Source organism: Triturus cristatus, chromosome 2_1, assembly GCF_964204655.1.
Source record: "Triturus cristatus chromosome 2_1, aTriCri1.1, whole genome shotgun sequence".
NCBI classification, from domain to species: Eukaryota; Metazoa; Chordata; class Amphibia; order Caudata; family Salamandridae; genus Triturus; species Triturus cristatus.
In genome coordinates this window covers 584,585,197-584,601,275 of record NC_140581.1, presented here as the reverse complement: position 1 = coordinate 584,601,275, position 16,079 = coordinate 584,585,197, and the positions used below count along the sequence as shown (strand labels likewise).

At 40.9% G+C, this 16,079-nt stretch overlaps 1 protein-coding gene across 3 annotated transcripts in view; it reads left to right on the top strand.

Moving 5' to 3' along the window:
- Positions 1 to 16,079, top strand: part of KIAA0825 (KIAA0825 ortholog) — a 2,097,552-nt gene that overhangs the window by 949,420 nt on the left and 1,132,053 nt on the right. For all 3 annotated transcript variants that reach the window (XM_085632475.1, XM_085632476.1, XM_085632477.1), the window contains exon 13: positions 1,251 to 1,361. In XM_085632475.1, the coding sequence (XP_085488601.1) occupies positions 1,251 to 1,361 (111 nt within the window). The remainder of the gene's footprint in view (positions 1 to 1,250; positions 1,362 to 16,079) is intronic.

The following is a 16,079-nucleotide window of genomic DNA, read 5'->3' as shown; positions in this document are numbered from 1 at the left end:
TAATTGTTTTTGTGGCGACCCGGCAGCATGATGTTCCCTATCCATCCTGAAGGGCTATACCCAGAAACAGTGCATACATGGACATGGGGGAAGGGCCGAGGTTCCTCCTTTCTTTTTCCCATTGTAAGGTGGCCCCTGAAATCCTCTTTTAAGGAGCCAACCAAAACGAGGCAAGATAGAGTATTCTTTTTCAACAGGAAGTTCTTATCATATAATGTCCCACAGAATATTTAGGGCCCATTCACTGCATTGCTTCGGTCAATTTTTGACTGCTGGTTTGTCACTCTCTAGCCTACGTTTCTATCCCTGTCCATTTTTCAGATTTTCATTTCCTAGGTGGCGCTGTGTTCCTGTATTGCTGATGTTGCATTATATGGTTTCTTCTGTTCATGTCAGGTTGTTATTCACTACTCTGTATCAACTCTCTTTGAGGTGTTTTTCTACTACAGCTTTTTCCTCAGATTGGAGGCTTCTTTTGGAGGCACTTCCTCGTAGGATTTCTAGACAATAGGCCCAGTGACTACCAGCAGGGTAATTCTCAATCCTCAAAGAGCCAAGAAGGATAATTAAGGACTAACCTGGACATACTGTTTTTTGACAGCAAAGTTACTGTACTGGAAAAGAAACTGATGGGTGGTAAATCAGAAGCAGTGCTTAGGAAGGGGAATGGTAGAGAGGTAACTGGACTTAGCAGGTGACCCAGAAGGGGCAGAAGCTGCATGGCCTAAGAGGAGGCCACACTGTCCACGCTACCGGATATCAGTGTTTGTAGCTATTGATCTCTGCTTTTGTGCTCAAAGAAGGAGATGTTTCACTGTCTACAGGAAGCTCAGCTTCTGGGATACACAATGTAGGAATAGCAGCCAACTTCCTGATAGAATCATTCACCCAAATGTTAATTTTCAATAGTAGGCAAGAAAAAATAATCATGTCACAGAATAACATCTAACACATGGCAATATACAGTTGACCTAAATTATGTTCACTTTATTTATTTACTAAAGGACTTTAGCTGTGGGGTGAGAAAAGGCAGAGTATTACTGTGAATAAGGTTGGACCAAAGCACTGCTTGATATCGATTTTGAAGTGCTTGTGAGGGACTGAAGTACATGCATTGCTGTGACCATCACAAATTAATTTAAATATATATTCTGCTTTGTGTGGCAAAGTGTAAACTAAGGTTTGAGCTAATTTTAAAATTACATTTATTGGAAAATGGTCACTGTCTAAGCCTAAAACTTTTATTTCAGGGCATTTCAGAATGGCTTTGGTAAACATTCACCACCTTCTGGAGAGCAGGATATTGATTGGCGGCATTGGTTGTGCAGCATGGAACCCCGTATAAGCCCATCTTTGCTGAAGTAAGTAATTAAAAATGTGTTATAGATAAAGTTATACTTTTCCTAATCAACATGTTTTATCACATTTTATTTTAATTTTGTGCCCAAAGTTAAGTACATAGGAAACATTTGCAGATTTAATTTTGAATGTACAGAGCCTTAGGCTGCACACCACTTTCAGTTTCCACGGCCTGATGAATCAGGCATGATTTCTCTTTCCCTCCCTAACTTGGGTTTACTTGAGGAGTTAGTTTTCTTTGGCACCTCTGGAAGGTTGTTGTGGCATAGTATAAAGACACAACTGCATAGTTCTATCCCACAAAGATCCCCACTCTTGGTAGCCGTTCGACAACCTGGAAATACCCTTTCTGTCCAGCATGTTGCGAACAACTTAATTGTGGGTTTGCCTGCAGAAAGGATGTTACCGTACCTCCAGCTTAAATGTCTTCATAGCCTCACCTTTAATGATGATAAAATATCAGCTGCATTGCAAATAGACTTGTCTTGCCAGCTTTGTGAGCCTGCATTGATTGCATCCTGATAAACTCTGGTTCCTCTGAGTTACATGCAAATACAGACATTTCTCCCAGTTGTCAGTGTAAATTCGGCTCATCTATCATCTATCTATCTTTTGACAAATGAAACTGTTTCAACATTGTTTTTAACTGATCAGGCACCCATCCCTCTCACAGGATCCCACTTCAAAGCCACATTATCCCACAAAATATACCCTGACATAAGTAAATAACCCCCTGCTCCAGTCCTGTGCTTGAGTATACCAGTCCCCAAGTTCTTGCGCCCATCAATTTCTCACCATAGCACCCATTATTTTTACACATTCAGCATTTTTTGTGGACTACAAGCCATTTTCTGCCACTGGTATAGAACCCTCCCCTTCATTCTGCCCTGCACTTTCCCCATTCTAATATAACTCCTGGGCCTTCTGCCCTCAAGTTTTTCCTTCTTACTACCCTCTACACAATCCACTCGGCTTTCTTCCCTGGTCCTCATGCTCCGTTTAAACTCCCGATCCAGAGCCGGTTTCCATTAAAGTCAGGCATCAATGGAGGCCCTCATGCATCTTCTCTCATTCACCTCACGCTGCCTGGTTACCGGCCCTGCCTTAACCATTACAGCTTTCTGGCCTTAGTCAAGGGGGACAAAAAGGTGTCATGTGATATTTGGCATATGTGATTCCCTACCTTACAAGGGTTTGGATTTTTGCCTGGCTATTATTCTGGATGAAGTACTGTTCAACATGCTCTTGAAGAGGTCTAATAACCAACTGTAACAAGATTATATTCGGGATGAGGCGGCTGAGGGGCAGTAGACTGCACTGGGGAACACACATTTAGGTTAATCAGGAAGCTTGTGATGATTGTGTCCCTCCTAGCTTCTGCAACTAGACATTTTCTGCTTATGACTGTGACACTTCATTTGTGTGCTATATGGAATTTCCTATGAATGTTAGCCAGGTCACTGTTGTACCATTTGTTAGTAAATGTATTCTTGGGCATCAGTTTAGTCAGCCAGAAGGATGCCATTTTGTCTAGTGTGTTTCATAGTTTATGGTAAAAGGTATCAACCAAGCTCTCGGGAAATGATGAGCCCCGTGGAAAATTATGTGCTTCCCACAACTGCTTTCGGTTACATAACTAAATTAAACTTAAGAGACATATGACCACTGTTCACAGTGTTCTTCTGGAAGATTATTAATGTCATAGTCAGTTAATTAACTACATTTCACCCCCAGACAGAAGGACATCCCACGTGATGGAGCAGTATCTACCTATTCTTCAGAGACTCCATTAATATCCTTATTGCCACTAATGGAGTTCATTCAGAGCACCCTTTGAGTCTTCAGCTAAGCTGTTGCCCTTCTAAGGTAACTACAGCAAGCATACTCACATGTTGCCATAATAGAATCCCTCCCAAGTATTAACCCCAATTGGCATGGGCCAGAGGTTGTGCAATCTCCGACCAGCAACGAATGGCGACTACTAGACAATCATAGAAGGTGTACAGGGATCACACCCTCAATGGAATATAAAGCAGAGTCCAATATTTTATCATCTGTACTCATCATTGTTACAGATGGCTAGTTCAGTCCCGGTTCATGAGACCATTTCTCATCACCAGTAACGAGAACCTCATTGACCAGTATTTTGTGTATTCCTCTTAAAACGTTATACACAGATTTGGCACTATATTTCCCTCCACCAAGAAGACTGAGCAGGGGATGAAGTTTGTCATACTTTTGACTATTATAAAAGGTGTAAAGTATAATACAGCCTGATAGACCTGACATCCTTTGTGTGCTATTCCCCCAAACGTTTTGCCTTTACACCTCTTGATTAATTACATCGTTTTTGTTGGCTTTTAGACTCTGTGCACCTAATACTACAACTAACCAGTGATAAAGTGCTTGTGCTCTCTCATTCAAACATGGCACAACTGGCCTACAACTGATTGGCACAATTAATTTACTTGTACGTCCCTAGTAAATGGTCTTGCATGTGCCCAGGGACTGTAAATGAAATGCTACTAGTGGGCATGCAGCAGTCATTGTGCCACCCACTAAAGTAGCCTTTTAAAACATTTCTCAGGCCTGCAACTGCAGCCTATAGTGCAGTTTTAAACTACCTGGCAAAATAAATCTTTTGTCAGACCTACACTTCTGTTTTTATTACATATAAGTCCCCCTTAAAGTAGTCCATTAAGGCTCATAGAGCAGGGTGCATTGTATTTAAAAAGTAGGATAAGTAGGTTTACGTTTTACATGTCCTGGCAGTGAAAAACTCCTGGCATCATTTTTCGCTGTTGCAAAGCCTATCTTTCCCATTGACTAACACTGTGTTACTTTATTACATTTAATAAATGATAACTTTTGATTCGGAGCAGATAGAGATATGGTATTTACGCTCAAATTAATTGTAATTTAAAATCCTCTGTAATAGTAAAGTCAGATTTGAAGTCACAATTCTGAAATTGCCACTTTCAGAAAGTTGCCATTTTCTTCTACTAAACATTGTTCCTTATGTTAGTATCCTGGGTCACATGACTATGAATGGCTCTGCTGTTGAGTTTGTGTTTTACTTCCAGACAGTAACACAAAAGGGGACTAGGCGTGGGCAGAATGGGCCATCCTGCCAGATGGCTGAGGGTGGAGCTCATTTCTAAGGGCTTGCCTCCAGCAAGAACAAGGGAACATGACTCAAGTCTTTTGCCAACCCAAACATTGTGCAGCCTTGAGATGGAAGAGAAAAACTTTCCAGAACTAGATGTGTGGGCAATATAGGGAATACCCCAGTTTAAAGGCTGGCACCAGATATAAATATTGGACCTTCAGAGACATTCAAGAAGAAGGACTGCCTTGCCCCCCAGAGGACTGCCCTGCTGAGTTGGGACCGCTTTGCTCTCTGAGAAGGAAAACTAGACCTGCTTGCTTCATTGCAAGCTAACCTGAGTGACTCAAAGGGTCAGTTGTCTGAGCTGCAGGGGCACATCAAGTTTAGAGGCCTCCCTGCAACTGCCCAACTGACCTGCTGCACTTGTCCTGCAAATGAAGCTGACTGAGCCCTGTTGGCCTCTGCTGCAGTGAGTTTCTGGTCCCCAAGAGGTGCCTCATCAGTTGAGCTCCACCTGTGAAGAAAGATGAAATCCTGAAGTTTTGGCCTTTTCCCAAACGCAAATTAGCCTGTTCACACAAAGACTCTGCCGCCCATTACGATTGTCAATGCGAAGCTCCGGTGAACCCAACTGATGCTAGAGCAACTGCCAGCGATGACTGTCAACTCCAGTTCTGCACTTCGCACTACAGCAATGACAGCCCGCTGTGACCGTCAACACGAAACTACAGTGATGACCATCAGCTACACCATACCTGCTCTTCAGACTACAGCAGCGACCATCCGGTACGCTTTCCCCATTTCTTGCTGCCTCCTCCTCTGCGAACTGAACTCTTTGCGATGGGCTTTTAGAAGGTATGTTTTTCAGCTGGACTAAACTTGTGTCGGGAACTGCCCCATGTTCTATCACGGTCGTCCTGAACCTGTGGCTTCTCCCCTGTCCAGCATGGCCAGATGACCGCAAGTAGCACTTTTTTGCTTTTATATATTCGGGTCCTTCTGGGATCAGTCCCTTAGTCAGGTTGTGCGTTCGCTGGCAAAACCCAAAGCCGGTTCCGTAAATATCCAAACATGCAAAGATAATAACGCATACTCAGAGGTCAGCTCGCTTAACCTATAAGTCTTTAATCCTTAAACCGCTACGCGTTGCGACACCAAATGTGTCTTGTTCACACGATAATACAGTTTTGCAAGGACGTGCATAAGTAAACAATAAACATAGAAGTGCAATGGATCTTGGAGTTTTCTACAGGAGCGTCAGGAATTTGCAGAGTAAGCCTCAGTCTTCCCCAACGGCCTTCCGACTCTATCAGACACTAGAGCAACGGATGACACGCCAGGGGAAAACAGGGAAACAAAACAAGGGAAGGTGGGTGCGACGTCTGTGGTGTGGCTGAAGAGGGTTCCAGTATGAGGCAATACTCCGCTGTAACACAAAGGCTGGGTTAACTTCAATAAGCACAGAGTCCCTCTATGTCTACATATAACTCATTCTGTATTCTCACATACCAAGGTTCTGCTAGCTCCACAAGTGAAACAGGATAGCTCTTGGGGTGTCGTTCTGGATAATCTATACCACAAACAGCAGAGTATTAGCAATCAAATCCTTCCTGAGACCCTTCAAAGCTCTCTCTTTCCCTCTACAATAAACTCACAGATACTGTGGACGATTCTCCAAAATAGGTTTCAACATGCAGTTTGTCTAGAGTTGTTCTTCGAGGATGAATAGTGAGCACTAGTAAAGGAAACAATACAAGTTACTTCCTCTTATAGTATGTTCATGTATTTGTGAATAAAGTAAATAAAGCAGCGCACAGCGCAGTTACCGTGCTTTTGTAGATCTGTAGAATAAGGCACAGTGGTTCACGCTAGCGTCCCGTTTTTCCTATTGGAAGGATGAGCCACGCTATGTGCGGAAATCAGGGGGACTGTACAATGGAGAAGCGGGAATGAACACAATGAAGTAAAGCCCCAAAATGCTTCAGAAGCGTGTTTGAACCACGGTGAATGGGTGATGGGACTGTCGACTTAATGAAAGGGGAGGTAATAATAAATCCAACAATAACCAAGGCTGGGTGGGATTTGTGCACAGCAGAGGAGTAGAAGCGACGGGAGAAATCAATGCTAGTACTGATATAAAAATGGAATGGGTATGAATAGCCAACATAAACGGAACAGATAACACTCACGCTACCGCTGGAGAACTGGGCGAAATCTCGGGAACAAGGAGGCTCGAATCGCCGAGTTAATAATGGCGAACAAACCCCGGGAACAAGGAGACACAAAGTGCCGGGATAAGAATGGCGGTTCACTGACTTGACGGTTCACTGACTTGCTAAACAGCTTCTCACGAGCGTAAAAACGCCCTGCTGGCAAGCCCCGGGGAACACCAGGAGACCATAGGCGAACTTCGGAACAAACAGGAACAGGAAACAGGAAACTACACAACGGAAGTCAGGCAATCAAAGCTAGGGACAGAAACAGGGCTCGAAGCTAGAACGCTAAGCGCGTTTGTTAGCTTTTAGGGTCCTTATATACTGGACCTTCGTGCGTGTTCAACCTTGGGGCATGACAAGAAGAAGCACTTCTGTTTTACAATTGCCCACAATCTGTGCTTCCAATGGCGGCCATTTTAAAGCAGGTACAGAGAGTATATGAATTAATAGTCTCAATGCATACTCAATAAAGATAAATATCTGCGGACAGAAACCGCCACATTAGTCCTTCATGTTCCCGAGGAACAAACCACATGTTCATGTAATAATTTTCACAGTTTGTGTTATAGTACATTCTTTGAAATAAATAATATACTGATTTCTCGCGGACTGGTGCCCCGATCGTACTAAAGCAAAATTATACATGTGCAGCAAGCATATACCTGCGCTGTTGGGTGGCGTATTTGTATAAAAGTGAATTGCGGACAAGTGTCCGTTTCTCCCTGAGATTAAGGAATAACTCATTGTATTGGACTGATGGCGATATTCAATGAATTGAACTATTTAAGCGGACTAGTGCCTGTTTAATATCTCGTGCCATGGTAATAAGACGTTGGGAATCAGTGCAGATGCCAAGTGGCAGTAGATTCTAGTAAGTATTTTCTTCTAAGAAAAAGTGACAATGGAACTAAACTACAAAAATTATATAAATATGACGTATTGTTATTAAGTGTTTATAAAATATCTCTTATCTTATTGAAAAGTGCAGATGTTGGTCCTGATGAAGAAAAGGGTAGGGAACCCGTGAGGTGTCTTGAAAAGTGATGGGTCCCTTCCTTTCCTCCTAAACAATAAGAAAAGAGAAATAATTAAAATCAATATACAACTCAAACAGTAGTTACAATCACATTACTGTTAGCAATTTCAGAGAAGTATAACAACACAGTCAAATAGAACATCATATTGGAGATAAAACAATTCAATCATCATGTAAATGAGTTGCTAATTCCTCATCGAGGTTATGACCCCCCCCGGGAATCTTGTTTCTGAATCAATTATCCATTTGGACTCTTTTTTTCTGAGGGCTAATTCCCCATTACCTCCCCTCTTACCTAGATTACCCTGCTCAATGGCAAAAAATCTTAGAAGGGTGTTGTATGATTGATGTTTCTCCTGAAAGTGTCGGGCGATGGGGTAATGCAGGTCTACATTAGTGATAGCTCTCAGATGTTCTTGGATGCGTTTCTTGACCATACAGGTTGTACTCCCTACATATTTGAGTCTGCATGGACATTCAAAAACATAGATGACATAATTAGTGTTACATGTTAGGAACTGTGTAATGATCTTATTGTTTTTTAACCCAGATACCTCAAATTCCTTAACCATGTGGCTAGATTTGCATGCCTTACAGTGTCCACATGGATAGAAACCTTTAAGATTATGTAAGTTTCTATTGTGGATTTCTGTAATGTCACCTCTTACCAAAATGTCTGTAAGGCTTTTGCCCCTCCTATATGTAATCATTGGTCTTTCACTTCTACTGCCACCTATGATAGTATCTGATTTTAAGATTTTCCAATTATCAGCTAAGATCTTGTGAACATGCTTGGATCTGTGATTAAATGTAGTTATCACTTTAGTCTGTGTTTCATCATTGTCGGCTGTATCAATGTACTCCAGAGCTTTGGATCTGCAAGTTTCTTTTATTTTGTCCATAGCTTTTTTGAGTACCCACTCCAGGTAATCTCGCTCTCTAAATCTAACTAGCATGGTTTCTTGCTCTTGGATGTATGTTTCATCTGCACTGCAGTTCCTTCGTGCCCTCAGTAACTCTCCATACGGAATACTCCACTTGAGTGCCTCAGGATGAGCACTGAGGGCACGAAGCAAACTATTTCTTGCAGTTTCCTTGCGATGCGAGGTTGATACTATAGTACCGTCTTGTATTGTAATTAGGGTATCAAGAAATTAAATTCTGACTTTACTCATGTTAGATGTCAACTTTATATTGTACATATTGTTATTCAGTTTGCTGACGAAGTGGGTTGCTTCACTTTCGCTCCCCTTCCATATAATGAAAAGGTCATCGATATGCCTCATCCATACTCTGACCTGCTTAAAGTCAGAGTAAAAAATGTAATCTTTGCGAATTTCCTCCTCCCACTTCCCTAGGAAGAGGTTCGCAAAGCTAGGTACGAAGCACGTACCTATCGCCGTGCCTCGCACCTGCTTGTGAAGCTCACCATTAAACATAAAGATATTATTAGTGAGGCATATCCTCATCATGTCTGCCAGCATGTTTGTGTGTTCCAAGTAACTTATGTTTCTTTCCCTGAGGAAGTGCATACAGGCTTCTATACACTGGCCATGATCGATGATGGTATATAACGAGTTCATGTCCAGGGTAATCAAGATGAATTCATCCTCCCACATGATGCTCTCTATTTTATTGAGGAAATCCTTAGTGTCTTTTATGTGGGATGGTAACTGAACAACATATTCTCTAAGAAAATCGTCAACATATTTGGATATGTTTTCATTGACATTTCCTAGTGATGAAACTATAGGTCTTCCTGGAGGTTTTTTGGAGTCTTTATGTATTTTAGGGAGTAAATATAGTATAGGTTGTTTAGGAAAATCCCTTTTCAAGAAGCAGTATTCCTCCCAAGTAATAAGCCCTGTCTCTTGCCAGTTGGACATTTTCTCCCATGTTGTAGTTATGCTAAGATTGTATTCAGTGGTAGTACATTTACAATAAAAATTAGCATCATTTAGTGGTTTATGAGCTTCTTCAATATACATTTGTCTATTCCACAAGACAATATTACCTCCTTTATCGGAAGGTCTTATTACAATGTTTTTGTCTTGGGCTAACAATAGAATGAATTCTATTTGTTTCTTTGACAAATTCAATTTAGCATTATTATGAGTACATATCATATGCTTATGTTGAATAAGTTCCTTTGTAACTACTTCATGAAATGTATCGATCGAATCATGAGGGAGAACTGGATAAAAGATAGACTTCGGTTTAAATCCAGTGCATGCAGCCCTATCAGTAGTAATTTCACTGATGTCAACTCTTGTGTTAGCATAGTTAAAAAGTTCTGTGGGACAGAATGTCAACCCTAGACATAATGTAGTTTTTTCTATTTCAGTTAAAGACCTTGAGGAAAGGTTAATGATGGTTCTATTTACCATTGTAATATCCATGGTTACTGTATTTTCTTGTAGCCTCCTCTTCTGGTTCCCACTGGCTCTTTGCTTTTTTCTCCTTTGCTTGTATTTGAGTAGTTTTTGTTTTGAGCGCCCCTGCCTCTTCCTCTTCCGCGTCCTTGTCCGCGACCCCGACCTCTCTGGGGCGTAGTCATTGCTGGTGTTGCTTTTTGTCGTCGTGTCCTCATCACCCGGAATTCATTTAAAAAAGACGCAGGTTTGGTTATTTCTACCTCAGAGGAAGTGCTGGCTGTGTGGACTGAGATGTCAGTATCAGAATCACTGGTAGGTGTTGTCTCTGGCAGCTCTTCTGTAACTGTGGATCTTTCCGCTCCTCCATCTTGGGCACTTTGAACAAAGATGGGTGTATAAACTACATACAGATACCCAAGGCCTCAATGACAATATTCCGTGGAATGCATTAAACCATTGAGTAAGATCACCTGTTGGAAAAACATGTACATGGCTAAAATATGAATAAACCCTCTCTGTAAAGTTCATGAATAAGGAACCTAATCACCAACGCTAACAACAAAGCCCTGTATGAATGAGTTTAAAAACCCATAATATAAATAGAAACCATTTGGGCAAAAGGCCATTCTCTATAGAATATTTTTCACCATAATTACTGTTCTTCCCATGTCCTAGGAAATAGGCTATGGTATAGTTCACCTCATTGATTTTGTTTCTAAACAACCCTTGTTCTGTAACAATATCTCCGTGTGGGTTTTGTAATAACCTGAATTAATATCGGACCTACATCACAAATCCAAATGTATGTACTGATCTCTTGGTAAAAGATTATTAAATACGATATCAGTATATTGAAAATTAAATAATTGAATGTCTCACATCTAATGTATGATCATACATCTATTTAGCCAACGCGAATAAGCAGTATGGTTCTGTAGACAACCCTTTGTATCTGGTTAACATTACAACTCCAAGGAGACACTCAAAGTCCTTACGAAAATAACGTCATTTGAAAACGATAACAATTCATGTCTCACATTCCACCCATTCAACACAGGGATAATGTAATTAACACAATTATCAGTAATATTCAGGTTAAAAACTCATACTGAGATTAAGTTCACATTGACGAATATTGTCGTGTGTTGGGTGGTATATGCCAATAAAAAGAATGACTTATTCACCACTCCAAGATGGCGCCTAAAAACTACTCGGCTGACAAGTATAACTTCTGTCTCACATTCTACCTAGTCAGCACAAGAATTATGTATCTAACACTTTTACCAGTAATATTCAGGGTAAAAACTCATCCTGGAATGAAGTTCACTTTTACGAATATTATCGTGTGTTAGGTGCTACTAGCCACTAAAAAGAATGATTCATTCACCACTCCAAGATGGCGCCTATAAAACCACTCGAATGAATAATCATCCTTTCACTCGGGTTCGGCTGACAAGTACAAACTCGGTTTTGGGTTTAAGTACAAACGTGATGATCTTGAAACACACTACAATATTTCTTTAAGAACTACATGCTATGTTCTTAGTTGGATGGTAATATGCAAGCTTCACTTTGTCCTGATAATAAAGAAGTACATATCGATTCACCACTGAAAGATGGCGCCCAAAACCACTCGGGCGTCCACACCTGTGAATCGTTTCCTAATTTCCTGCCAGTAGAAACATTTAAAAGCGAGCACCGATAGGGACACAACAATATGCGGTGTTCCTGGGAGCTCCTAGATTTAAAAGCTGATGGTGCAATCTAGACAAGTAAGTTGAAGAGGAAGCAAAATACCATGACAAATTTTTATGATTCAGTCTCTCGCATCTATTAGGAAGATCCACTTGCGCTTAACTTACATTCTTATATCATGTCCTAGATGTCTAGAGCCTCCCTGCCCCAGCAACACCATGGAGTAGAATTACACCTCCATAAAAGTAGGTTTTATCCATGCAACCTACCACAGCCTTGTGTTCTGTATATATGTGTGTATATGTCTATCTGTTTTTTCACTTTATTCACTAAAAGGACTTATTAAATATGCACTTTTATTTTCTAAGAAATACAAGAGTTTTCTGACACGTAAAAGAGATGTAAAGTGATTAAGATCCCTAGTCCACATCAATTTGTGGACTTGGGTGTGTAACTAATCCTTATATGTCATTATATCTTCATACAGAAACTACGACCCAATACATCTAAGAAATCCTGATAACATGGGAATCGTATGTATTTAACAAACCAAATGGTTTACAAACAGTACAAATTAGTTGTTTGTCTGTAAAAACACGGAGTGGTACACGCAAGGCTGGTCCTTGTACGGTCCTGAGGAAGTGGTTGGGGTAACCACGAAACATGTCGACCAAGTAATCAGGGACAGGCACACATAACGTTACTGTACTCTATTACTAGCCCCATTTTAATGTACATTTACCGGATTGGAGCAGAATAAAATTAGGGCTCACTATCCAGGTAATTTTTATTGATTTATTTTCACTTTTCACTCCACACAGCACAGCACAACACATCACTACACATAGTTGAAAATATAAAAGTGCTCCTGCGTATTTTGTTAAGTTGTAGCACGCCCCAGACAGTAGATGCCTGTGAGGACCCCTATGATGAAGCATGTCACCCTGGGGCAACCCTAGGTGAGTGAGGGGACTCTAGAAAAATAAGTGTTTTTTCTAGTGTAGGACTCTATTAATTTTTAGAGCACCTATATATATTTTTCTAGGTAGGCTTAATCAGGATCCTTTTTGGTTCCCTTTGTTTGAAGACACTTTGTGGTTTATACAGATGATCATATTTCTGACTGTAGGTTAAAATACGACCAATCTCGTAATCTATACAGTCTCGGTGTAATTTTCTTTGTTTGCGTAGTTTAATGTCCTCTTCGTACTTCTTGAGTCTACCTTTAAGTACCTCCTTAAATCTTTTAGTGTTATCTTGTTCAGTGCTTTTTTAAATTCTTCTTCAATTTCCTCTAATTCTTTTATTATTCCCTCCGTGTCCTCCCATGCATACTTAATAAGTATGCACAGCGTGTTCTTCAAACTTGATGCCGAATTGGCTGCCCATTCGTCGAGCATACGTGGATTAGGTGATTCGTGCGACGGGGTGATGTAAATTCTTAATCTTCGTGGATCCATGCTTTTATCGACGTAATCCTGGAGGGAGATAGCCTCCTACCATTTGGACGTTTCTAGTTTTTCGAGTTTTTCATATCTCCTCATTTTGGTGTTAAGAGAATTTTGATCGGACTTGCTTGTTATTATTCCCACAGGTGCCCCTTTTCCCGGAGCTCGAGCAAAGAGTGCCTGCGCCTCCTTTCGTCTTTCACTTTCATCTTCCATAATGTTCTAGCTGTGTTCTAGTAGTTAATGCGTAGTGTGCACTTTGTGACATGCACGTCTCGGCAAGGAAAAAGGGAATATATGCAGTGTTTTGTTTCTCCGCTTCCCTTCGAAGTGTTTATACTAGTGTACTGATGGCACTCGTTTTGTTGCATGTGTGTTATGATTTCCGTGGAGTGTAGACTAATACACCCTAGATTATATGCAGCAGTTGTCTCTATCCAGTACAGTACTTGAGTGTTTGTCTGCCCGCTTCAGCCTGCCTACGGAGAAGTAAGTACCCGACCCACCGGTATTGCCGCTGAGAGGCCACCCGCCAGAACACCGAGTGCACGCACGCCACCCTCCCAAACAGCGCCGCCAGGGGCCAAGCTTACCTCCGTGCTCGAAGGCTAGTGTACTCCACGAAGTTCACCTTTGAAGATCAGTTCTGCATTGATCTATGGCCGGCATGCGATCCCTCCATCATGTGAAAGCAAACAAAGTCGGGTCCTTCCAGGATCAGTCCCTTAGTCAGGTGGTGCGTTCGCCGGCAAAACCCAAAGCCGGTTCCATAAATATCCAAACATGGAAAGATAATAACGCACTCTCAGAGGTCAGCTCGCTTAAACTATAAGTCTTTAATCCTTAAACCTCTACGCGTTTCGACACCAAATGTGTCTTGTTCACATGATAATACAGCTTTGCAAGGACGTGCATAAGTAAACAATAAACATAGAAGAAGCACTTCTGTTTTGCAATCGACCACAATCTGTGTTTCCAGTGGCGTCCATTTTAAAGCAGGTACAGAGAGTATATGAATTAATAGTCTCAATGCATACTCAATAAAGATAAATATCTGCGAACAGAAACCGCCACATTAGTCCTTCATATTTTCGAGGTACAAACCACATGTATTGGACTAATGGCGATATTCAATGAATTGAACTATTTTATTGATTTTAATTATTTCTCTTTTCTTATTGTTTAGGAGGAAAGGAAGGGACCCATCACTTTTCAAGGCACCTCACGGGTTCCCTACCCTTTTCTTCATCAGGACCGACATCTGCACTTTTCAATAAGATAAGAGATATTTTATAAACACTTAATCACAATACGTCATATTTATATAATTTTTGTAGTTTAGTTCCATTGTCACTTTTTCTTAGAAGAAAATACTTGCTAGAATCTCCTGTCACTTGGCATCTGCTCAGATTCCCAATGTCTTATTACCATGGCACGAGATATTATCAGGCACTAGTCCGCTTAAATAGTTCAATTAATTGAATATCGCCATCAGTCCAATACAATGAGTTATTCCTTAATCTCGGGGAGAAACGGACACTTGTCCGCAATTCGCTTTTATACAAATACGCCACCCAACAGCGCTAGTATATGCTTGCTGCACATGTATAATTTTGCTTTAGTGCGATCGGGGCACTAGTCCGCGAGAAATCAGTATATTATTTATTTCAAAGAATGTACTATAACACAAACTGTGAAAATTATTACATGAACATGTGGTTTGTACCTCGGAAATATGAAGGACTAATGTGGCGGTTTCTGTTCGCAGATATTTATCTTTATTGAGTATGCATTGAGACTATTAATTCATATACTCTCTGTACCTGCTTTAAAATGGCCCCCACTGGAAACACAGATTGTGGGCAATTGTAAAACAGAAGTGCTTCTTCTATGTTTATTGTTTACTTATGCACGTCCTTGCAAAGCTGTATTATTGTATGAACAAGACACATTTGGTGTCGAAACGCGTAGCGGTTTAAGGATTAAAGACTTATAGTTTAAACGAGCTGACCTCTGAGAGTGCGTTATTATCTTTCCATGTGCCAACTAGTACCTTTGTTCTGCGCAGGAGCATTGGACACAAGTTCTTGTTTAATGGATTTGGCTCTCCTGAAGGCCAACTGAGGAAGCTTAGTGCAAGAAGGGCCTATGGTGGGATCACAAAGCACTATTTCCCAGTGTCTATACAGAATTTTTCGTAGATTGGAATGGTATGTATTATACCCTGTAATTAATCTCGGCGTCTGTTTTACAGATTCCCTTGAGACTGTCTTGCTTTCCCTGTTTTTAAATATAAGGTCTTCCCTGGTGATGGCTATACACTTCTGTTTGCTGTTTCTAAAGTTTTTGACTTATAGCCTTTGTTGCTAAGTCTCTTGAACAAGTTTTCTGTGGAATCTTTCAAACTCTCTGCACTACTGTAATTCCATTTCATTCGCAAACACTCGGCATAGGGGATACTTCCAATAAGTTTAACGGGATGAAAACTTTGGGCATGCAAAATAGCATTCCCTGATGTCGATTTCCTAAATGTGCGTGAATGTACTTTGTTATTGCTGATATACAATTCTAAGTCAAGATATACAATAGATTTCTCACTTGTGGTACAGTAAATTTGAGATTTAGGTCATTGTTGTTGATTTCATCAGCAAAATCAATGGCACCTTGTTCGGTGCCCTTCCACAAAATAAAAATGTCATCTATGTAGCGTTGGTACAGTACTACATTTTCAGACATCTGTGTGTTGTGTGTCCCCATGAGTACTTGGTCCTCCCACCAGCCCATATGCAAATTCGCATAGCTGGGGGCGAAGCAAGTACCCATGGCTGTGCCCTGTGTCTG